Source organism: Pelophylax lessonae, assembly GCF_965119305.1.
Source record: "Pelophylax lessonae genome assembly, chromosome: 1".
Classification (NCBI taxonomy): Eukaryota; Metazoa; Chordata; class Amphibia; order Anura; family Ranidae; genus Pelophylax; species Pelophylax lessonae.
In genome coordinates, this window is record NC_138768.1 from 135,810,459 (window position 1) to 135,836,250 (window position 25,792).

Consider the following 25,792-nt stretch of genomic DNA (forward strand, 5'->3'; position numbering starts at 1 on the left):
CTAGCTTAGAGTTACAGAGGAGGTCTAGGGCTCAAATTATTGCACTCGCTCTCTGTGAACACCGTTTACATATGTGGGCGGGACTTGCGTATGCGTTTGCTTCTGCGCGCGAGCTAACGGGGACAGGGCGCTTTAATTTTTTTTTCTATTTATTTTATTTATTATTTTTTTATTTTTACACAGTTTAAAAAAAAAATGTTTTGATCATTTTTATTCCTATTACAAGGAATGTAAACATCCCTTGTAATAGAAATAGGCATGACAGGTCCTCTTTATTGTGAGATCTGGGGTCAAAAAGACCTCACACCTCACAACTACACTAAAAAAGAAAAAAATAATAAAAATTGTTGAAAGAGGAAAAAAAAAAGCAAAAAAAAAAAGCGGCCCTTTAAACCGGTTGCTAGGCAACGTCTTTTGACGTAGCTCCGGTCCTCCAAGACCATAGAGTTGAGTGAGGGCCATCTTGCCCTCACTCGACTTCCTGTCTCTGAGGATCCGGGACCGGATAGTTTTCCCCGCTGCCGGCGGGTCCGGTAAGCTGGGAAAACGTCTGGGAAGCGGCAGGAGGGGGGGGGCACCTCTTCCCCTGCACCGTAAGGGTAATTCCGCGGCGAATCCGCCACTGGGACCACCCTTATCTGAAAGCCGACCGCCCGCCGTTTCAAAAAATACCGGGGTTATGGGGGTTATCTGCTGCCATAACCCCAGTATTTAGCTTTTAATGGCCGACGCATATAGTCGTTAGGCGGTCAGTAAGTGATTGCATGTATATGGCAAACAGGTGACGATGACTGACGGGGTGACAGGTGACGATGACTGATGGGGTGACAGGTGACGATGACTGATGGGGTGACAGGTGACGATGATTGATGAGGTGACAGGTGACGATGATTGATGAGGTGACAGGTGACGATGATTGATGGGGTGACAGGTGACGATGATTGATGGGGTGACAGGTGACGATGACTGATGAGGTGACAGGTGATGATGATTGCTGGGGTGACAGATGACAATGATTGATGGGGTGACAGATGACAGTCACTGACGGGGTGACATGTGACGATGATTGATGGGGTGACAAGTGACGATCACTGATGGGGTGTCAAGTGACGATGACTGATGGGGTGACAGGTGACGATGACTGATGGGGTGACAGGTGACGGTGATTGATGGGGTGACAGGTGACGGGCGATGGTCACTGATGGGTGACAGGTGACGGGCGATAGTGCACGGCGGTACTGATGGCAGTCTCTGGTGACCGGTGAACTTTAGGCTATGTTCACATGTGAGCGTAGCGATCACGGGCAGAATCACTGCGATTCTGCCCGTGATCCAGAAATCATTGCAAATTGCGGGACGCCTGTGCGTTGCCCCTGATTTGCAATAGCACCCCAAACGCTGTGCGATGTTGCCGCCATTTCCGCCTGCCGAATCGCGGTAACATCGCGCAAACAACGCATGACGCTCCAAAGAAACTCTTGTACCTTTTTTGGGCATCATGCGATGTTTGCGCGATGTTACCGCGATTCGGCAGGCGGAAATGGCGACAACATCGCACAGCGTTTGGGGTGCTATTGCAAATCAGGGGCAACGCACAGGCGTCCCGCGATTTGCAATGATTTCCGGATCGCGGGCAGAATCGCAGTGATTCTGCCCGCGATCGCTGCGCTCACATGTGAACGTTATGGGTGTCAATTTCTGGGCACTGATGAGGTGACTGTTGGGTGACAGGTGACATTGGGGGGGGCTGAGGACTGTGTGGGGACCTTTATTAGTGTGATTTTTACTTTGCGACATGTGTACAGAGCAGTAACTCACTATTTCTAGCTCTTCTCCCCTCATACTGGAAGCTGTATGAGGGGAGAAGAGCTAGTAACAGTGAGTGTCTGCTCTTTGTTTACATTTTGTGATCGGCTGTGAATGGATTCACAGCCGATCACATAGTAAACAGTCACTGTCAGTGACTGTTTACTACCGCCGGTGACAGCTATACAGCTGTGTTCCTACGGAACACAGTGCCACCGACACGACCGCGCTGTGCGCTCCCGATCGCGCATGCGCGGTCATCTGGTGGGCGCCTTCATTGTGATCGGCTGTGTCATTGGAACACAGCCGATCACGTGGGAAACAGCCACGCCCATTGGCTGTTTCCCCCCTGCCGGTGACGGGGGGTGTCCCGGGGACACCCTGACACCGGCAGTGCAGGGCGGCGCGCACGCGATCGCGCGCCTGCCCTGCTTAAAGTGCCCAGGATAATGGTCGCTCCGCTCCGCCGTCATATGACGGCGGGCGGGCGGCAAGCGGTTAAAGAGGAGCTCCAGTCATATTTCTATAAATTAAAAGTAAGCAGCTACAAAAAAGAACTCTAGCTGCTGACTTTTAATATACAGACACTCCCAGGATCCAGCGCTGGGGGCCATTTTTTCCACCGGTCCCTGGCATCTTAACTGTGGGCACCCGGCTGCGATAGCTTGCAGTTTTACAGCCAGCTGCCCACTGCCCAGGTGCAAGCCATGCTGCGATTTGTGAATAGTCCTGCAATCTTCTGGGACCTGTGACATGTCCAAGAAGACTGGCACCAAAACCTGGAAGCGGATTGGTTTCTATGCAGATTCGCACCAGATTTTGCACACTTCAGTTTTAGTAAGTGTCATTTCTGCCTGCTGCTTTGTTCATCTGCTATCAGCATGCAGGGGAGGACTGGGCCAGGGGGCAGGGGGGCAATTTCCCCCTGGGCCACTCTGATGCCCGGTAAAAAGGCTGCACTGCTTCTGCCACAGACATGCCTAAAGGATTCCTGGTGCAGAGAAGTAAAAGTCTCTGCCACTGACTTACTGAGTGCGGGTTGAAGATAAGGACAGAGAGCAGGCCTCCCCCCCAGCATGGATGGTGTAAACTGTGTCTGAACAGAGGTCGGTTCCATATCCCACTGAAGACTCTCCTCCCCCGGCCAGCCCCAACCGAGCTGTCCCAGCTCCCTCCAACTGCCCCCTACTGGCCAGGTGAGGAACCCGGATTCAGCTGGTAAGTAGAGAGTATCTGGAGCGGAGCTTCAGCTTGGAATGGGGGTCAGGAGGAGGATGGGAAGAGGGAGAGTGGAAGGGGGGCCGAGTCGCTGCACCATGGGCCTCTAGTTTGTGCTTGCCCCCTGGGGTGAAAGTTTCCAGTCTGCCCCTGTCTGCATGAATTACTAATGGTAAGTTTTCCTGAGACCAAGAGAAAAAAGGTGACAGGGGGAGGGAACTCCAGCTGATTGACAACCTCAACTGTGTTCCAGTGTGCTGTGTGAAGAAGGGTGTGTCTCTTCCCTCCAATCAGCTCTCAGAGCTCTCCTCACTGAGCTCTAGAGTGTAATTTTAGCTTTCCACCCCCTTTTTTCTCACAACTCAGACAAGCTGAATTCTGGAGTTTTAACAGATGTAGAGAAGAAAAGACTAAATATAAACAGGTATAACTTATGTAGGAGGATTGGTTTACCTCTGTATCACCTGAGGCAAGTCACTTCACTGGGTATATGTAAGGGTTTACAACCACTTTAAGTGATTGTCAAATTAAACCCAAACTACTGTACATTTAACATTTTTTACAGTAACAGTTTTTTGTTTCCTTTCGGGATTGTTTTACAAAAATTAATAAAACATGATCATTGTAAGCACTCTTGTCAGTGGTAAATGGTTTGTCTCAATCCTCTATTTGCCACTTTTGCTGCACTTCTTGATCTGTTAAAAAAAGCTAAAAAATACCAGACTTACTGGCCGGATCACCAGATAATAAAACTGTTACGGGGGTACTCCGTAACAAAAAGACTGCTTTGTTAAAGTGTTACTAAACTCACAACAGTAAAATCAGTCTTCATATGCAGTAAAGCATGCTTGTTATACTCAGTGTGGAACCTAAAGGGTTAATCGTCTGTATTGTGTAAAAAGGCTGTTTGATCCTGTCTTCTCTCATCACCCCTTCTTCCACTGTCACCAAACCATCTCCTGATAGAAGAGTCTTGGAGGCAAGCTGCACATGCTCAGTTTCAGAGTGCATGCGATCAGCACTGTCCGGAGGGTCAGGGGTCCTGCAGCCTCATAGGACAATCAGAGGAGAATGAAAACTCCTCCTACAAGCTTTAACCAGACACTGATAGAAATCACAAGACTACTTTATACTGCTGATGAGAAAAGGTATTTAGCAGTTTATATTTACTAAAACTATTGCATTCCATGTTCTGAGTACTGTGGGAGACCAGATATAGTAAATGAAGGGTCCTGGGTTTAGTAACACTTTAATGCTGGTAACAGGGTGCATCACATATTTTCCCTTTAGCACCGCTATAATGTTATCCCCCTCAGATGATCTTTGCGCCATGAAGTCAGCTTTGATCAGACTGGAAATCAGTCTTCAGTCTGTGACTGATGCTTTTGGGGGAGGGGAGAAAATAATCCATACTGAATTATCCTAATTACATATGGCATGCAGGTCTGCACATGCAGTTTACAAAACAAAAAAAGTTTGTGCTGGCTATATCACCTATTTATTGAATGCATAGAGCAAAAACAAAAACAACCAACATTCCGGTACAGTGAATATTTGGAGGTGTCATAGTGCCCCTTGCACACGGGGCCATCCAGCTGTAGTCCATACTAGTGATCGACCAATATCGTTTTTTTAATGCCAATACCGATATTTTGGTCATCGGATAACGGTATCGGACGATATTTTCGGACATGTAAAAAAATGTTTTTTTTTTTCCAAAGGTACTTCTTGTGGAGGGATCTGGGGGTCTAAAAGACCCCAAACCCCTCCCCTGGACTAAAAAGCATTCAAAATGCCAAGTTTGGCTGTTTTGAATGCTGTCAGTTTTTTATAATTCGGCACCGAGTACCCGGAAGTGATGTCATGACACCACTTCCGGTTTTTTCATGGAGACCGGCGCATGCGCACTTGCGGCAGGGATACCGGCTTTCACGGTGACACATCTTCATGCTACACCGGGTCTTCTCTTCGGCGGCGGTGGTGGAGGTAGGATGCTCGGGTCTCCCGGTGGGACGGGAGACCTGGGTAAGCCGCGGTAGGCGGCGGGGGGGGGGCGTCCCCTCCCGCTCCTTGTAATGACAGTCGAGTGGCTTCTCAGCCGCATCGGTTGTCATTATAAGTCAGCCAACCATCGGCTATGGACACCGGTATCAGGGTGATTCCTCAGGACATAGACATTCCTCGGTACCAGGCATCACCCCAGGACATGCACTTTCCCTAAATATCGGCAATATTGGTAACTTCATGGGCCGATTCCGATATATCGGGGAAATTGCATATCGGCCCCTGATATATCGGCGTTGCCGATAATCGGTAGATCTCTAGTCCATACCTCCTGGCATTTTCACCTATAAGGGACAGTTAAAGCGTCCAGCCCTGCTGCCTGTAGCCTGTCAAAATGAATGGCAGGCTGTGGCTGGATGAGGCTGAACTCTGTACGATGTGGTCCTCACATTTAGGGCTCTATTCTTTCATCTATGAATGCCTGGAGCACAGAAGACCTGAATTTCTGTCATTTGTACATATTATAGTATATGGTGCAAGGGCTGATTGGATACAGATTAAACGGGATGTTTATAGACCCTCACATTACATGTAATGTCCGAAGCCCCATGCAATAAAGTCCACTGTAGAAAAAAGCCGGAAACTCTGAGCTCCTCTTGTTAATCTTTATCAGCTACATGGCATTGATAGTGTACAGAAACATTTCTGCACTGTATCCATGTCGGCTTTTTTCTACAATGGTTCTCAGTAAGCCTTGTTATAAAAAGAACACTTACTTTTATGAAGTTCTGAAATTTTTTATTATGCTGCAGTTCCTTAAACAGGTTCACAGCTTCAATATGGTGACTGCAGAATTCTCCATAAATGTGCTTCATTTTTTCTGCATTCTCAGCTGAAAACTGGAAAGAAAATGTACAGTGAAATAATTATATAAACATCTTAATTTAAAGGAATTGTAAAAGGCACAGTTTTCAATTTTATAAAAAATTAACAAAACAATGCAAACTTATCTGCTCTGCACAATGGTTTTGCACAGAGAAGCCTTGATCTTTCACTTCTGGGGTCCCCCACTGGTACTCCGGGTGCCTAGAAGGAAGAGAACCGAGGCTCCCACCGGCTGCATCGCTGGATCGTTTGACAGGTGAGGGTGTGTTTATTAAAAGTCAGCAGATACACTTTTTGTAGCTGCTGACTGTTACTAAACACAAAAACGACTGCAACTCCACTTTAATGCAGAAAATGCATTAAAGTGGTAGCACACCGCAAAAAAAAAAAAAAAAATCTTCTGCCTGCAAATTATTTGTCATAATGTACTAGCATGCATTGCATACTAGCACATTATGAAAGACTTACCTAAAAATTAAGCCCTCCAGTGGCAGGCTTTCACCGCTGACAGGGCTTCCATCTTTGCCCAGTCTTCCTTCCTTGTTCGTGGGCAGCCGCTGTTTGATTGGCTGAGCCACGCTGACATCACTTACATGCATACACGTGGGAGTCATGGCTCACAGTCCATTGAGAGCGCAATGTGCATGCGCTGGTGACATCACCGGTCCTGCACTACTGAAGTAAATATCTCCTAACAGTGCATGTGTAGGGGATGTTTACTGTACCTACAGGTAACCCTTGTTATAGGCTTACCTGTAGGTATAAATAAAAAAAATAAAAAAGGGCTTTACTACCATTTTAAGGTAAAAAACCTTCTGCCTTTAGAACCACTTTAAGCTTGATTGAGCTAGGCTGAAAAAGAAAAAAGAATGATATGTTGTCTCACTGATGGCATGGAGATGACTATTCCTGATCATCATGGAGATGATGAGCGATCAGCAGTCTTTATTGGGCCAGTTCTCAGTGCAGAGGCGGCAGGGGATAGATGCAGCATCGGATCAATGAGTATAAGGTTTTGGGGGTTTTCTTGATACCCCATACTTCTCTTTTAATGGGGGAAGACTATAAAAATCAATCATATTTATCACTTCTAATCAAATTTCAGACCATTGTCCTCATATTGCTTGGTGCACAATCATGTGAAGCAAAGACCAAAATAGATGTTAGAGGAGGCACTAGGTAGTATGTTCCTGCTGTGCACTTGCACCATTGTTTAGGAATTCTGGGAGGAAAAATTACCGATTCTATATAAGGGGTGTCTCCCAGTAAAGATGGACCCAAAGGCAGTCAGTAATTCTGCCAAGCTAAAACATTCATTACCCATACTGGTTCCTTCGTAATATTTCATCAAAAATTGTGTCACTGGTTAACAATATGTCAAGACTTGATATGTAGTCATAGTCATGTAGACATACAGTATGTTTTCATAAACAACAACAGTGCAATAAATTTGATTTGATCTGGGGAAAGTAGCTAAATATGTCGACATGGCTATGTATGTAGGAAGGGGCCATTTATACGAATAATTCAGCTGGGCATACACTAGTGGATTTTAGAACATTTATATGAAAATTCTCAGTACGTTTGATGGCTTGACGAATGTTGTTCAAATATAGTTCAAAATGGTATTTGACATTGGATTTTGGAGTGAATGGACTGTGCAGAATGAAAACCACATACATTGTTAGAAATTCAATCATTTGAGAAAAATGTTCCATCCTGCTCCTTCGAATGGTCACATCACTGTGGTCAAAAACCAATATCAATTTGACCCTACTATTAAAAAATCGAATGAACATTCTTAAAATGAAAATTTAAGTTTTGGAACGAAAATCTACTAGTATATGGCCAGCTCTAGTCTGGGTAATTGTCTCTGCAGCATTGGATATCATGTAAAAAGTTTCATAAAACAGGAAGGTGCTCGGTGATAGAGAACAATGGATGGCTTAGTTAACACATCCTCAGTGAGCTGATCTGGCCAAAATGAAAAACATTGTGGAGGCAGGAGCTCAGCCTGTAATAAGGAGTTTTGTTGTTAATGACTAGGGACCTATGAACACCCAGCAAAAATGGGTCTTAATGCAATAATGTAACTCCATATTTTTCTCCTCCATTGTGCGCATCTTGCCAGAGAAACTCATGGCGACATGATGCTATCACAATGCATGTGCATCCATGATCAGAGGTGCTGGCACAAGATAAAATAGAAGAAGAATTTGTAGCTTAATCAGTTCTGGACCGGAAGGATTTGCCCCTTTAATGACCAGGCCATTTTTTGCGATTCGGCACTGCAAAATAGAGCTTTTGCAGTGCCGAAGCTCTACAAATAGAGCTTTTTTTGGTGGTATTTGATCACCTGTGCAATTTTTATGTTTTGCGCAATAACAAAAAAAGTGCGACAATTCAGAAAAAAAAAACAATATTTTTTACATTCTGCTTTATAACATTCCCCAAAAAAATTTAAAAATCAAAATGTTTCATCCTTTTAGGCCGATTTCTGCTACATATTTTTGGTAAAAAAAAAATCGCAATAAGCGTATTTTGATTGGTTTGCGCAAAAGTTATCGTGTCTTCAAACTAGGGGAAAGATTTATATAATTATTTATTTAGTTTTTTTTTATCCCTACGTCGTTTTGCGCAGCCGAGCCAACCTGCCGCAGTAAATCTGCAGCGGGTGATAGGCAAGTGGTTAAACTTCTACTATACTTTTTCCCTTTTGTTTTAACTGGTAATGGTGTCAGTAAGTCGGTTATTTCAAAATGTCCTTTAACCGAACAAGCTGTCAAGCAAAAATGGCAGTTAAAGCAGGGGGGGTTAGCAACTGCAACCTTCTAGCTGTTGTAGAACTACATGTCCCATAAGGCATTGCAAGGCTGACAGTTACAAACATGAATCCCAGAAGCAGAGGCATGTTGGGACTTGTAGGTATGCAACAACTGGAGGGCCGCAGTTGCCCACCCCCGAGTTAGAGGGTTAAGACAAATTATTTACATTTGACAGGGGTGCTCACAGTGATCAGCTTTTATTAATTTATGTAAAACCTTTATCCCAGGAGTCTCCAAACTTTCTAAACCAAGGGCCAATTTACTATCTTTCTCACTTTAGAGGGACCGGACTGTGGCCAGTGGGAGTAGACATTGTCCTGGTGTTGATGACAATTACTGGGAGGAATAGTGTCCCATCATTGGGTGTCAGTTGGAGGGATAGTGTCCCATCCCTGGTGTCAGTGGGAGGAATAGTGTCCCATCCCTGGTGTCAGTGGGAGGAATAGTGTCCCATCGTTGGGTGTCAGTGGGAGGAATAGTGTCCCATCCCTGGTGTCAGTGGGAGGAATAGTGTCCCATCGTTGGGTGTCAGTGGGAGGAATAGTGTCCCATCGTTGGGTGTCAGTGGGAGGAATAGTGTCCCATCGTTGGGTGTCAGTGGGAGGAATAGTGTCCCATCCCTGGTGTCAGTGGGAGGAATAGTGTCCCATCCCTGGTGTCAGTGGGAGGAATAGTGTCCCATCGTTTGGTGTCAGTGGGAGGAATAGTATCCCATCCCTGGTGTCAGTGGGAGGAATAGTGTCCCATCGTTGGGTGTCAGTGGGAGGAATAATATCCCATCCCTGGTGTCAGTGGGAGGAATAGTGTCCCATCCCTGTTATCAGTGGGAGGAATAGTGTCCCATCCTTGGTGTCAGTGGGAGGAATAGTGTCCCATCCCTGGTGTCAGTGGGAGGAATAGTGCCCCATCATTGCTGTCAGTGGGAGGAGTCGTTTCCCATCATTCAGCTTCGGGTGTGGCTGCTGGAAGGTTCTCTGGCTGTGTGTCTGTTGCTGCTCCAGGTGATCTGTGTAAGAGGGTGTGAGGTGAAATCCCTCCCAGCTCTCCTGGCCCCCTTCTGGGGAAGCCATGGAGGCCAGCAGGGCCTCTCCTGCTGGAGGCTCTCAGACATCCCCTGGGCGGATGGATGGCACCCCTGCTCCTGGACAAGCCGTGGTTGGTGATCTCTCTGCACCTGGTGAGGATGAAGATGCTGGATCCATTCGGGAGCGAGTGGTGGCCGGGATCAAAGTCCTCAATAAGGAGAGAGACAAGCTCTACAAGCTTAGAGCGGATTTAAAGCGCCTGAGAAAGCAGCGTGAAGGCTTGTTCAGCAAGAACCGTGGATCCATGGATTCAGAGGTCCAATTAGCGAAAGTCCATGTGGATCATCAAGAAACTATCGTGGCCATGATGGAAGGCAGGGATGGTCCCTTCAGGGAGAAGTTTTGCAATGAACGGAGGTTTGCAAAGATGGAGGTGGAGGAGGAGACCCCCGGTTCTGACCCCCTTCCCCCTCAAGGTGAGGTAAGCAGCCCATTGCCATCTCAGGGCTCAGGAGGCATGTTGAAAGTTATACAGGTAATGGAGTCTCCAATGCAGGAAGATCAGCTGGTGTTTGGTGATGTGGAGGACTTACCTGAGAGTGTGCCTGATAAAGTAAAGTATATAAAGCCCCAGCTTACAGATAAAACAGTTTTTGTGCCTTTTAGCACCTTGCCTAGTGATGGGTTTCCTAATGACACTCAGGGTGATTCCCCTATGCTCAGCAATGTTGTGCCTGCTGCTGATGTCTCTAAACAGGAAAAGTTGTGTTTAAAAAATGACATTTCTGCTGAAGAACCACAAAACCCAGAAGAGCCGATTAACCCCCCTTCTGCTGAGCTTAAAACTATTTCAGTCACTGTTGAACAGGACTCTACAGCGCAGCAGCAGGAAACATCTGGTACTGCATCAGAAACAGTTATCCCTAATAACATTGCAGGCATGGTGGATCCCACCATTATATGTGCAACTGATAATGCTGCTTGTTTAGGCCAAGCTGGTAAAAATAATAATAGTAGTGTACCTGATAATGTGACATCAGTGTGGGGTCTTGGCCCTAAAAAACCTACATTTGCACAGGTGGTAAGCTGTGCTCCTGGCAATATCACCAAGCCAGGGTTACAATCAAGGAGGAGCTCTGCTTCTAATCAGGGTTTTCCCTCGCGGGCTGCCACTACGAGCACCATTGGATCTGGTATTGGATCTATGGCTTCTGCTGGGGGTCCAAGGCGGAACGTAGTCCTCCTTAAATGGGAAGGTGGTGCAGTCCCTCTAGCAAGGCGTATGGTGGTGGACCTGATCTTAGATATGGGTTTTGGGGCTAATGACCTATATGCCCTGATACATGTGGCTGGAAGCCGGGAATACACAGTTAGTTTCACCAGACCAGAGGGTCTTGACTTGTTCTGGGAACGATATATGGCTCGGTGCAGGTCAAGACCCGAATGGGAAGGTCTGGTGCCAGTGGCAGTTTCCCAAAGGTCAACAGTGAAGAAAATTACTATTGTCCTTACAAATGAGAGTGTTCCTGCTCGGGACTTAGAGGTCTGGTTGAGAAATTATGGGGATGTTTTGTCCAGGCCGGATAAAATTCATGATGAGCGTGGCATCTGGACCGGGGGTTGGTCGGTAACGGTCAGGTTGGCTAGGGATGGGAATGTTGTCCGTCACCTGCCCTCCTCTGCTTTTATAGGGAGGGATAGGATGACTATTTTTTATCCCGGTCAGCCAAAACTGTGTCACCGCTGTGGAGAAAAGGGGCATTTTAGCTCCTCTTGTTCAGCACTGATCTGTTCAGTGTGTCGGGGACAGGGTCATGTGGCCAGGGACTGCACCCAGGCGATAAGGTGCAACCTGTGCCTGCGCCTTGGCCACCCCTACAGCCGATGTCCTGAAGCCTGGCATAATATGGATAGAGAGGTGATAGATGATCTGTTAAGGCTGGACAGGATGGAGGATGAGGCCCCTGTTGTACCACCCTCCTCTGCGGCGACTGACCCCCCTGGTCTTGTGCAGGATCCCTCCCTAGTCCCTGTGCCCACCCCTCCTGTATCTGTAAGTTTTCCTTCTGTGTCTGTCTCTGTGTCCCCCCAGCCTACTGTACCCGCTCCTCTTGTGTCAGAATCTGCCAAGTCTGTGCCCCCTGAGTCAGTTATTCCCGATCAGTCTTCCCTTCCTAAGTGTGACCTTAAAGAAGCCCCCCACCCACCAGGAGTGGTAGAGGGTACCAAAAAGGGTGCTGCTGCGGCTTCCTCTGTAAAGAAGTCTTCTGTGAAGACTTCAAAGAAGAAGAAGAAAACAAGAGATGAAAGCATCTCTGAATCTGACCTTCAGTACCTGGAGGAGAGAAGGAAGGTTGTGAGGCGGAAGAGACAGACGGTGAGGACGGAACAGGGACAGGATGCCTCAGTGACTGTCTCCAACCGTTCTAGGGCTTCTGCTTGGGATATCTCCTCATCTGGGGATTCTTCTGAGCAGAATTCAGATATTGAAATGGAGTTGGAGGAGGCTTCAAGAAAGAGAGAGGCTTCTGGTGATGAGCAGCAGAGGGGAGCTAAGAAGCAATCCACCCAATAACCCAAATGGCGGTTCCCCCTCCGTTAAAAGTGGTGACAATAAATGTCGCCAGCATTAAGTCGGTAAGAGCTCGTTCTATGGCCTTCTTTTTGTTCAGCCAATTAGATGCTGAAATTTTATTTTTGCAGGAGACTAGGCTCACCTCCTTGGCAGATATTCATATGGCCAAGAGAGAGTGGAGGTATGGTCCATCCTACTGGTCTCTTGCGGCCGAGCCTTACGGCGGGGTGGCGGTGTTGTTTAAAACCGGCATGGTAACTGTCCGGCGGGTTATTGAGGTGGAGATTGGGAGATGTATGGTCTTAGACGTTCTTGTGGGAGGGCAGGACCTGCGCCTAATTAATATTTATGGGCCGCACACAAAGTGGGACAGGAAATGCCTTTTTACAAGGATCAAGCCATTTCTTTTTACATCCCGGCAAGTGGTTTTTGGAGGTGACTTTAATACTGTGACTAGGCCCAAGGACAGGAAGGACTTCAATGACCGGCTGGGATATGATAGCGTTTTTTTAAATAGTATGGTTAGGGATGCTGGTCTTGTGGATGTGCACATTAAGCACCTCCCGGATGACACAGGGTTCACCTTTCATCGAGGTAATAGTCAGAGTAGGATAGATAGGTTTTTTTTGAAGGAGGCCTCTGCTTTCTCACCCCCAGTGGTGCAGGCGGTGGAGTTCTCTGATCACTGTATGCTATCTGTGGTCTTGAATGCTTCAGATTTCCCTCAGAGGGGCAAAGGCATCTGGAGATTAAATTCGACTCTCCTTGAGGAAGAACATGTTAGACAATCCTTTGAGGAATTATTTCAGGCACAGGTGACCATCCTGGACTTTTGTAGCAGCAAGGCTGAGTGGTGGGAGCTGACCAAAAAGAGGATTGCTGGATTCTTCAGGGGCCTAGCCAATAAAAAACATTTTAATAGATACATGACCTACCAACGTTTGCGGAGGAAGCTGGATATTCTTGTCTCGAGAGGAGGAGATCCTGGGGCAATCTCTGAAGTGAAAATCCTCCTCAGGAAGTGTCAATATGACCGGCATACCTCTTTGGTTCTGGAGCGGGACTATGGGAAATACCACTCGCCTGACCCTTACCAGAACTGCAAACAGGGTGTAGCTGTTAAGATGGTCGTTGGCCTTAAGGATAGTACAGGTTCCTTGACAAAGTCCAGGTCAGGGATCCTGGAGGTCGTGAGGTCTTTTTATGCTGAACTTCTTGGGAGGAAGGAGCTTGACCGAGACAAGATGGAAAGCTTTTTGGACTCTATTCCAGGTCTAAATGGTGGAGATGTCCCTTTGATGAATTTGACAGAAGAGATCACAGTTGAAGAGGTGACGAGGGCAATTGAACAGCTTGCCATCAAGAAGTCACCTGGACCGGATGGTCTGACGGCTGAGTTTTACAAAGCCTTTAAGTCTATTCTGGCCCCACATTTGGTAGAGATTTTTAACAGTTGTCTTGCTGAGGGGGTGCTTCCCCCTTCCATGAGACTCTCAGCTGTGATTCTTCTTTCAAAAGGTAAAGATCCTTCGATGATTGAGAATTGGCGCCCCATCAGCCTTCTCAATGTCGATAGAAAGGTGCTGGCGAAGATACTTTTCTGGCGCCTATCGGCAGTAGCAGAGTCTTTGCTTTCTCGCCATCAGCACTGTTCGATCCAGGGTAGGAGCACCTTCACAGCGGTTTTAGCTGTCCGGGAGGCCTTGGAGCAGTGCAGGGCTGCAGGCTGGGGAAAGTATCTACTGGCATTGGATCAGGCAAAGGCTTTCGATCGTGTCAACCATGAGTACCTGTGGTTGCTCTTTAGTAAGTACGGTCTGCCGGGTGGTTTTGTCGATTGGTTAAAAGTTTTGTATAAGGGGGCAGAAAGCTTCCCTCTTGTTAATGGTTGGGTTGGACAGTCCTTTGAGGTTGGTTCTGGGGTGCGCCAGGGTTGTCCGCTGAGTCCCCTGCTCTATGTGTTTGCAATCGACCCCTTCATCAGGAGGCTAGAGAGCAGCATGTTGTGTGGGGTACCAGTGGGAATCCCGGGTGAGCCGCCTTTGAGGGTTGTTGCCTATGCGGATGATGTGTCAGTGATTGTCACTGGGACAGATGAAGCGGAGGAGGTGGTCTCTCTGACATCACGGTACTCTGAAGCATCAGGCTCCAAGATCAATCAGGAAAAGAGTGAAGTTTTTTGGATGGGAAAGGAAGGTGAGGGGTTTGATCTCCCGGACACTTTTCCAGTGCCCCAGGAAAAAATTAAGATATTAGGCATTGAATTTGGACCTGGCGATTATGGCCTCAAAAACTGGGAAGGCAGGCTGGAAGTTGCCAATACTAAGGTGGTCAGCTGGAAGAGATGGAAGTTATCTCTGAGGGAAAGGGTTGATCTGATTAAGACTTACCTGATACCGATCTTCTTGTATGTCAGCCCTGTCTGCATCTTGCCAGTGTCTCTCTATGCTAGGATCTATAGTGTGTTCTTCCAGATGCTGTGGGGGAACAGACTGAACCCCATCAAGAGGAATGTCACCTATCTATCCAGGAGGGAGGGTGGCTTAGGTATGGTCAACCCCGTTCTTTTCTTTTCACTGCTATTTCTCAAGTTTAACATTGGTAGTATGCTTGCAGTGAAACCTCCTGGATGGGCAGGCATGTTTAGATCTTGGTTTAGGCCTTTTCTGCGACTTTGGGAAGAAGGTGGCCAAGTGAAGAATCTCAGGGGTCATCGTGGTCAGCTCCCAGCCTATGTCGCTCCGTGTCTGAAGTTGCTGCGGCAGTGGCGACTGTCGGCTGAAGATCTCAGATCCGCTCCGAGGAAAGTCCTTATGAGCCGAGTCTTGAGTGAAGTCTTTCATGACCCACTGGCCTTAAGGGATTGCCCAGGCCCAATTTTGAGGGAAGGGTTAAGACTGATTAATTTGGCTAGAGTCCCCCTTAAATTCAGGGATCTGGCCTGGTTGTGCTTCCATGGGAGGCTCTATGTTCGGGGCAATTTGAAATTCCGCAGTGGGATGGATCGTGGTTGTCCTCGGGAGGAATGTGCAGGTGAGGAGGAGACTATGGACCATTTTCTACTTCGTTGCCCTTTTAACATAGAGGTATACAAACAGGTTGGGCGGGCCCTCGGTGTTCCTTTCCTCTCCAGGCTGGGTTATGCTGAGTGGGTGTACGGAGCATTCAATACTGGTGGGGGCTTTTGTTTGGATACACTTTTTTTAGTTAGTTTAGTAGTCCGTTATTACACATGGAACGCACGGTGTCAGGTCACCCTTCGGCGTAAAATCCTTCCTGTTCAGGTGGTGGTGTGTGACATTCTGCATGAGGTGGGGAAGATTCGGGCGCTTGAGAGAGACAAGTGGGGTCAGAGGGCTTGGTTGAAGGCGTGGAGGGGTTTCAAGCCTCCCTGACTGCCAGGAGTCTCTTTCCCGGGTGTGGCTTTCTGTCTCTTATCACCCTAGATTTTTTCTTAATGCTCAGTTTTTGATAAATGGCTGCATACATAGGTGATGGGTTGTGCCTCTTAGGCCCTCTCTGCTGCTTTATGTAAATAGTTTTCTAAGAATGTTGGAAGTGGATTATGTATATATTGTATATATTCTGCACATGGATGTGTATTCCTTTGTTTTTTTTTTTGTTGGAATATTGTACTATAGTTCTGTTTTTTACTTTTGTATAAAATATGTTGCTTGATTCTTTTCAATAAAAGATCAATAGTATCCCATCCCTGGTGTCAGTGGGAGGAATAGTGTCCCATCGTTGGGTGTCAGTGGGAGGAATAATATCCCATCCCTGGTGTCAGTGGGAGGAATAGTGTCCCATCCCTGTTATCAGTGGGAGGAATAGTGTCCCATCCTTGGTGTCAGTGGGAGGAATAGTGTCCCATCCCTGGTGTCAGTGGGAGGAATAGTGTCCCATCCCTGGTGTAAGTGGGAGGAATAGTGTCCCGTCCCTGGTGTCAGTGGGAGGAATAGTGTCCCATCCCTGGTGTCAGTGGGAGGAATAGTGTCCCATCCCTGGTGTCAGTGGGAGGAATAGTGTCCCATCCCTGGTGTCAGTGGGAGGAATAGTGTCCCATCCCTGGTGTCAGTGGGAGGAATAGTGTCCCATCCCTGGTGTCAGTGGGAGGAATAGTGTCCCATCCCTGGTGTCAGTGGGAGAAATAGTGTCCCATCCCTGGTGTCAGTGGGAGAAATAGTGTCCCATCCCTGGTGTCAGTGGGAGGAATAGTGTCCCATCCCTGGTGTCAGTGGGAGGAATAGTGTCCCATTCCTGGTGTCAGTGGGAGGAATAGTATCCCATCCCTGGTGTCAGTGGGAGGAATAGTGTCCCATCCCTGGTGTCAGTGGGAGGAATAGTGTCCCATCCCTGGTGTCAGTGGGAGGAATAGTATCCCATCCCTGGTGTCAGTGGGAGGAATAGTGTCCCATCCCTGGTGTCAGTGGGAGGAATAGTGTCCCAAGGGCCGGATAAAAGTAAGAAAATGGCTGCATCTGGCCCCCTGACCGCAGACCACTGCTTTATCCTAAAAGGAAAAAAATTGTTACTATAACAGCTGTTAGGTGCAGTTTAGCTTTAATTTGTTAGTCACTAATGTAGAGTCCATCTAAATCTACTAGCGCATCTAACACTACCCTCCCCACAGGGTGACAATGCTGCTGCCCAAAGGTGTCTCAGTTTCTTCTCCATCCAGGGTAAAGTCATCCTAAAGCTGGCCATACACTAGTAGAATTTCTTTTGAAAATGTTCATTTTAAGAACATTTGTTAAATTTTCTAATTCAATCAGAGTGGTGAGAAAATTCAAAGGAGCAGGATTGAAATTTGTCAAGTCATCAATTGTTATAAAAAAATGTTGTATATGTGTTCAAATAAATTATTGTATTGAGGTTCATTTGAAATTCTACTAGTGTGTGGACAGCTTAAGACAGGAAGTATGTTACTGGCAGGATCACCAGGTGAAAGTAAAAGAAAAAAAATTAAAAAAGAAAACTAAAGCAGCCACCATATCTAAGAATTGGTAAGCTGTAGCATATTAAAGTTTTGTTTTTGGGTTTAATACCACTTTAGGCTTCACAACATTTTGTACTGCAGGCAATGCAGGAAATTGGAAAACATTGTAAATGGAGAGATGCATCAACAAAGCACCTGTATAGGATCTACGTTTTTATCGGTAGCCACTTGACGACCGCGTAACATACATTTACTGCGGCAGGTCGGCTCTATTGCGCAAAATCACGTATCTGTGCGTCATTTTGTGCAATAGCCTCTAGAGAGCGCGTGCCCGCCGTCAGAGAACCGATTGCACACTGATTGGACAGAGGGGGAGCTAATCAGGGGGTCCAGCAGATCGTTCCCTTGAGAGGCAGAACGGCAGTCTGCCTATGTAAACAAGGCAGATCACTGTTCTGACAAGGAACAAGATAGAGATCTTGTGTTTCTGCTAAGCGGAACACTGATCTAGTCTTCCCCCAGTCAGAGCACCTCCCCTCGCAGTTAGTAAGCACCCCATTTAACCCTTGATCAGCCCTGATGTTAAACCCTTCCCTGCCATTGTCATTAGTACAGTAACCGTGCATATTTTTTAGCACTGATCACTGTAACATTGTCACTGGTCCCCAAAAACGTGTCACAAGTGTCAGTTAGGCGTCTGATTTGTCTGTCACAGTCCCGTTATAAGTCGCTTATCACCGCCATTACTATTAAGAAAAAAAAAAGTTTGTAGACACAATAACTTTTGTGCAAACCAATCAATATACACTTTTTAAGATTTTTTTTTTTTACCAAAAATATGTAGCAGAATACATATATTGGCCTAAATTGATGAAGAAATTTAATTTTATACATTTTTTTATTGGATATGTTTTATAGCAGAAAGTAAAAAATATTGTTTTTTTTTTTTAAAACTTTTCGCTCTTCTTTTGTTTATAATGCAAAAAAAATAAAAATAAAAACATTACAGGTGCCTAAATCCCACCAAAAGAAAGCTCTATTTTTGGGTACAGTGTCGTCTGATCGTGCAATTGTCAGTTAAAATAATGCAGTCCCGTGATGCAAAAAATGGCCTGGTCATTAAAGGGGTTGAAGTGGAGTTTTGGGGCTGAAGTGGTTAAACATGCAGAAGGTGATTTTAATCATATTATTCCTTAGTTTTTCAAATATCCAGCAACTGTGCCATACGGAGCAATAATTTAGTTCATGGGCGTCCGCAGAACTTTTTTCAAAGGGGCATCATTTTAAGGTCACACCTGCTCCGCCCCTTTTCAACAATGTCATGAAGGGGAGGGGCTTGATCATTATACTTATTTCAAGTATTTATTTTTAAAGGGCTAACGGCAGCATTTATTTTTAAAGTATTTGTTAAACTAAAAAAAAAAAAAAATACATTGATCCTGTTTCCTTAAAGCTTGTTATACAGAACAGTGCTTGTGCTGTGTAATTTGGCTCACCGTATCACCTAAAATACCTGGCTGATCCTGCCTGGCTCTGTCCTCCCCTCTGTAAACTGACCACGGTATACCATGGCTGCTGAGCCCTGACATCATGGTCAGTTTACCTGCCTCCATCATCCGCAGCTCTCCTGTCCTTCTCTGTCCTCTCTCCCCCCTCCCTCCCTGCCTGTCTTCTCCTGTGTCAGTGGCCGACCCCTCCCCTCCTGCTGCTGTAGCTTCATTTAAAAATTAATATCCCCTGTGTGCCCCTTTGTCTGTGTTTTATAAAAATAAGCCGTTCTTTACAAGTTTTCAGAGTACTAATCGCCTCTCACGTGACCCACCGCCTCTCTCCTCCTCTCCCAACTGATGTCAGCGAGGAATCCTCGGCCCCACCCATGGCAGGCAGCTGTCAGACGGGGAGAGGAGAGAGCAGATGGGTCTGAAAACTGGTAAAGAACGTCTTATTTTTTAAAACACATACACAGACACAGGAGCACACATGAATATTAAACAGACCAGACAGGATGGTGTTAAATGGCACTTTACAACAACCACTTTAAAGGGGAAGTTGAGATTCTAGGGGGAGGGCATTTGCCCCCTTCTACTTGCCCCTACTTGCAGACGCCCATGCTTTTGTTTATTGTTGTGTTCCAACCAATGAAATAACATGACCTGAAAGTAGTCTGAACAATAAAAAGCATGTTTTGTATGGTCACTGCAATGACATCACATCCAGTACCTGCTGTACCAGGATATCTCCAATTCTGTTGATGACAAAGTTCCTGTCGCTTCCCTCCCTGGACTCCTGTTTCCTGTCCCGAAGGTTGTAAAAGAAGCTCTTGTGGCTCTCCAGCAGCTCATCAAGGCAGGGGAAGATTCTGTCCACTGTGCTGTGGTCCATCTGCAGCTCCTCCTTCATCCCTTTCCGGAATACCTCAGACATAATGAACAGGGTCTGGATATGATGCAGTTCCGTCTGAATGAGCTCTGCAAGGCAGTAAAAACAACAACAGGATAGTACAGCAAACCTAAAATAACCTAGACCTCATAGATGTCTCAAATGCTCCATCAGCAGACTGCAAGTACACGGTGTCCACTAATTAGGATTGTTTTGGCTTACATAACAGGGTAATGTGAATGCATTGCAAAATGTAAGCAACCTCATGTGTAGGTGGTGGAAAATGAATAATCAACCTTTTTTTCAGGTCAATAATTATATAATTAAGGTGGAAGAGACATCAGCTGGTTAAAAGAAAAAAAAATGGCAAACATTCGGCCTGTGTGTATGCCGTCCTGTCCGACAGAAGTCTCCCGATCAGTGCTCTCAGATAATTTTGTAGAGCACTGATCAGAGTGTTCTGGCAGGGGGGGGGGGTTGCCTGCCTGTCAGAACACAACAGCTCAGCAGGGGAGATCGCTGTACTAACTTTGCATAGTTAGTACGGTGGCTGCGTCTGGAGCAGACAGTTTTTTCCAGTTAAATGAAAAAACTATTCCTAATAATGTTTCCTCTTCCCACCTATACTGCCTAACCTGTACAAAAAAAAGATGTGTGTACTTACCTTTTTCAAAATGTGCAGGTCCCATCACATGATCCTGCAGCTACAGTTCAGGAGCACTCAACAATGACTGAAAAGTCTGGGAGCCACGACGTCACCTATAGCCCAGCCTTTCTTGGTGCTCCCTTCTCTCCCCTGTAGCATCTGCTTACTGACACAGGAGAACTGAAGCTGCAGGATCATGTGACCGGACCATATTAAAATAGGTAAGTATACAGATCTTTTTCATACAGATTAGGCAGGATAGGTAGAACGAGAGGGTAGGATAGGTTAGGCAGGCCATAGATATAGGTTGCAGGAAAGAAATTTGCCTGATTCTCCCATCAACACAGACAGTGCTGACAAGGGAATCCCTCTTGCCAAGACATTGTATTCTCCCGGCAGGGGAGAGGGGGAGGCATCCCCGCCGGGAGAAAACAGTGATTATTGCTAGGGGCTATGCTATAGCAGCTGCAAGGGATAATTGCAAGTAAAATCTGGCATACTGGTTGTACTCAAGTTGATCGATCAATCAACTTGGTACATTCAGCCTCCCTTTACACGGTTCAAATCTCTGTACCTGCAGAACCAGCTGACATTTAAACAGTCTATGGCTGGCCTTAGGCTTTTCTTCTACTTTAAGGCTGGTTTTCCCTAACATTCTGCAACCTATTTTTATCTTCTCATATAATCACATTAACATAATATTATTATGATTATATTACATTATAAAACAGACTCATTAGCAAACAAAAAGTATTCTTTACAAATTAGGATTCATGATTAAACCAGTTATCTGTTATATATCTGTTGCATACAACGCAAACCATCAGCCTAATATAACCTAAAGTCGGCCATAGGCCGTTTGAATTAATGCCAGTTCAGCAGAGACCAGCTGAGATTTAAACCATGTATGGGCAAGCTGAATGTACCCAGGCTGTTCCATCGAACGACTTGGGTACAAGCAGCATGTGGGATTTTTAAGATTCAATTACTGCCAGTGGCTATAGCCGCTAGCAATAATCACTGTATTCTCCTGGGAGGGATGGCTTCCCGGGCCCCCACCGGGAGGACACAATAGTTCTACAAGAGGGATTCCCCCATCATCACTGATTGTGTTATTGGGGGAATCAAGCAAAAATCGGATCTGGCTTAAAGTAGCATACAAGACTAAAGCTGGCCATACATGGATCAAAATTCAGCCAGTTTAGCAGGGACCATTCCATGTATGGGCAGGCTGGTTGTACAGAAGTCAATCTACCGAATTATTTCTGTACAACCAGCCTGTTGGAAAATCTCCACAGATCAGCGCTGCTGGCTACAGCCACCAGTGCTGATCAGTGTATTCTGATGGAAGGGAAGTCTCGCTGCTGTCAGAATACAATACCTCAGTGGAAGTGATTCCCCCATTCACATCAAGTGTGTGGAAGGGGGGATTGAGTAATGTTTTTTTGTTTAACCCACTGGCTGAATTTAAAAAAAAAAGAATCCTATGTTAAACTGCTTTTCACACTAGACAGCCTCCCACACTAGACAGTTATTGGTAAATCTATTGGAATTTGTACAGCGGTTCTACAATCTGACTGTAATGCTGGAAATACACAATAATCTGCTGTATAAATTGCACAATTTCAAACAAACTTTTGAAAACGATTGTTTAACACAAGGATCATTGTGGTTAGGTTTGATACCAAACATGTTACAACTTAAAACTGTTCAAGTCTGTGCAACCTCGACAAACTATGTAAATTTTACTATCCATAGACAACACTTTACAACCCAGAAGTGATGTGACATCTTCACTTCTGGGTTGCTAGATCATAGATCCCAACAAAGCCAATCTGGTCTTTGCTGGGCTCTATGATCATCTAGTGGGTAGGATGGGAGATCACACTACAGCTGCGAAAGGTGGCGGGGGGGGGGGGGAACGTCCCCTCTCACTGCTTGTAAATGCAATCCAGCGGTTAGATAGCCACTAGAATTGCTACAACAAGAGGGCTGACCACTGGCTCTAAACAGCTGTACCGGGATGATGCCTGCAGATGTGGGCATCATCTCAATATAACTACTCAAGCTCCAGCGACGTACAGGTACATTAGTGGAGCTGAAGCGGTTACAGAGCTTAAGAGCTCCTGCTATTGTAAATGATTCAACCCTTACTGGACAACTTCATCAGGGCTTTCAAGCAAAGAAAGCTAGCCTTGAGGCAAGCTGCTATTGCTATACTGCCTCTAGTAAAAAAAAAAACATATAAAACTTCAATTTGACCTCTAAAAAAGTAAAATAGACCCAAGTCTAATACAGTTTCCCTTTAACAACTGCTTATTTCTCCATTGGGAAACCTTACATGGCATGATAATTGTAAGCCATATCTGGCCTGGGCACATGGCTCCTAACTTAGGACATGTTTGACAGCTCAAGTGATATTTTTTTTGGTAAATGAACATCTTGACCAACATCTATGCACTCAAGCTGTGCAAATCCTATGAAACAGCCTTCAGATTGGCCTGGGACATAGCAGAAATGCTGCTGGCACTGGATTGTGCTTGACCTGCACAGAACCCTTTCTATCAGGACTCAGGATTTCCTGTTTTGGTCTCCAGACGATTATCTGAAGGTAAAAGCACAGAAACTCTGCAATCTTCTGTTTACATTCCACCAATGGAAAGAAATCATTTGACAAAGAACTGTAAACACTGCTGAATATACTCTGAAAATGACTCTTTGAAGAACATAAACAGGAACCAACCCTGGAGAGTTTGGAGAAATGGATTTCCTTAACCGATCTAGCACAGAAACCGCTTAAAGGGTCAAATTTATTATTTAAAATGAAATATAAAGATGATCATGTACTAACCGTCTAGAAATTGCAGTTGGATGAGACACCTGCTAAAAGCTGACTGCAGGTAACAAATAAAAATAATAATTTCTGCAGGGCCACAAAAGCCCTGTTTGTGCTTAACACAATCCGTCCCTTTGCTTAGAATCCATCCACTTAGTCCAACAAATTTTTTTTTTTATTTACTTCATTCAAAATGTACAGAAGTAGGATTATGCAACCAGAATTGTAATCTCTCTCAGAGCTCTCTTTGACCATCTACCAGGAGAGTAATGCCTCCTTACAGACTCTCTTCTTAAAGTGATAATAAAACCTTACATCAGCCCACAGAAGTGACTGGTATCAGGGGATATACAGTAATGAATTAAATCCTCCAACATAAGCTCTACCTGTTTATCTGCAGCTCTCTCCCCTCACTCCAAAGTACATATTTCATATTGTATTTCTGAGTTTCTAGGAGGCAGAGACTAGTCTTGATATCACACACTGTACAGCAAAGAGCTGAGTGTATTCTGAGACCTGAGTGGAGGGAAAGGGCACACCCCCTCCTTACACAGCCTAAGAAATAAGCACATCTAAGGCTGTCCATCACCTGCTGTGTACTAAAGAGGGGAAAGTGGGGCCATCTCAAAGGAATGCCTTATGTCTGGCAAAATAGACATAATTGACTCATACAGATAGCAGAGGAAGGAGAGAGCAGCCAGGATCCACACTAAGGTGGAATAGCAGTAAAACAAAATATACCAGTATAAAAGCACAAGGCCTGTGTGACATCACGGTAAACTAGAACACGTCTGTAATTCTACAAATCTACTCACCGTAGATAACATCTTGTCTTTTAATCACATCTTTTTCTTGTTTATTACAGAAGGAGGAATCCACAACTAAACTCCATGACTCCGCTTCAAACTCTAGAGCATCGCTGCTGAAGTCACTCCATAGGGCCGCATCCACAACATCTTGGCAAAATATTAAGGACATACAGTCACCCTTTTATATGAGTCATTAGGTCCTTCACAGTCATTTCACAGGTGTGTTACTTGCTGCTTGGTTTGCATGTCACTCAAACTATTGTAGTTAGGTTAGGTGACTTTATGTAAATGTACCCATGCTTGGTTGTGTGATCATATAACCTCTACTCTGAAGGAAGAGGTTAAAGTGATTATAAAGGCTTAGTTTTTTCTTTTTCTTTTTTAAATAATAAACATGTCATACTTACTTGCTCCGTGCAATGGGTTTGCACAGAGCAGCCCTGGGCCTCCTCTTGGGTCTCCCGACGGCGCTCCTGGCTCCTCCTGCTGTCCAAGTGTTCCCATAGCAAGCCATTTGTTATGGAGGCACTTGTGTGTGCTCAATTCTGAGCCGCACTGTGTGTGTGTCTATTGGCACACTTAGTGCAACTCAGCCCCGCCCTCTGCTCTCTGCTCACAGGATTTGATTGACAGCAGCAGGAACCAAAAGTTTCTGCTGCTGCCGATCCTCTTGTGGGAGAGGGGAAAGAAGAGCAATGCTGCTGTAGATGGGCACAGCACTGGATCAAGATCAGGCTCAGGATAGTATTTAGGTAGGGCTGGGGGGGGGGGGGGCTTACATAAAAAGGTTTTCTTTTTACCTTGATGCAAAGGTTGCATGAAGGTAAAAAAAACGTTTACCATTACAACCACTTTATTGCAAATAGTTTATTGAACTCCCATGACATACTGTCTAATAAGTGAAAGTTATCCGTGAAAGCTGTTCTTTGCCGTCTATAATGTGTTTTCTGTTGATTGTTTACCTCTGCACTTGATACATTCCTATCTTTCTCCCTTCCTGTTCAGTGATAGTTGGTACATTCTTAGTCAGTGTTAGTAATGGCAGGAACAAGGTATAGCGAGTCATTGTCTTCTTACACCCTAAAAGACTGGAAAACATCTGCTGTACTGCACTTATCCAAAATTGAATTACACTCAACTTCTGTGTCTTATTGAAGAGTTTAACTGCCTGTGGATGGTGCCAAGTCAGCAGGTGACCATATTGTCAAGACAGACTAAGAAGTCTATGTCAATGCACAAAGCGGCATTTTAAACAGAACAAATGGTAATCATAATATTTGATAAGTATAGGTAAAAAAAAGTTTTAAAGTTACAATGGCCACCCAAAGTTCCATTAGTGCTTCCATGTGGCTTCTTTACCTTGTTACTGACAGGCTAACTATATAAACTGGAGCATGCAACCACACCATCTACATAGAAAATGCATGCGTTATAATTTGCTGACTTGGATTTTCTCTAGGTAATTTAGTTTACTTCCGCAATCTAAAAACCTGATAGTTAGCTAAACTGCATCCTTTTAAATTGACTCTAGTGAAGGTGGTGAGGACAGAAATTGAGGACAATGAATGCCAGTATTTTGTAAAAGTACTGTATAATATGTCAGCACTGTATAGATATTGATATATTATTTATTGTGTTTCAACGCTGTTCTAATCATAGTGCTGGCAGCTGTGGATAGGTGCACATAAGTTGGAAGACTGAAGAAGGTATTTATATACAGAGTTTTGATACTGTAAAAATACTGGAATTAAATATGTCTCTGCATAATAAGATTAGGAGGAAACCAATGCAAACATGGGGAGAAATATAAAAGCATGCAGATATTATACTTTGGGGGGGGGGTTGAAA

At 45.3% G+C, this 25,792-nt stretch overlaps 1 protein-coding gene across 3 annotated transcripts in view; it reads right to left on the reverse strand.

The window, feature by feature from the left end:
• ARHGEF28 (Rho guanine nucleotide exchange factor 28) overlaps positions 1-25,792 on the reverse strand; it is a 354,612-nt gene that overhangs the window by 66,603 nt on the left and 262,217 nt on the right. For all 3 annotated transcript variants that reach the window (XM_082272798.1, XM_082272799.1, XM_082272800.1), the window contains 3 exons: positions 23,951-24,091; positions 19,495-19,742; positions 5,805-5,927 (listed from right to left, as the gene is read on the reverse strand). In XM_082272798.1, coding sequence (XP_082128924.1) covers positions 5,805-5,927; positions 19,495-19,742; positions 23,951-24,091 — 512 coding nt within the window. The remainder of the gene's footprint in view (positions 1-5,804; positions 5,928-19,494; positions 19,743-23,950; positions 24,092-25,792) is intronic.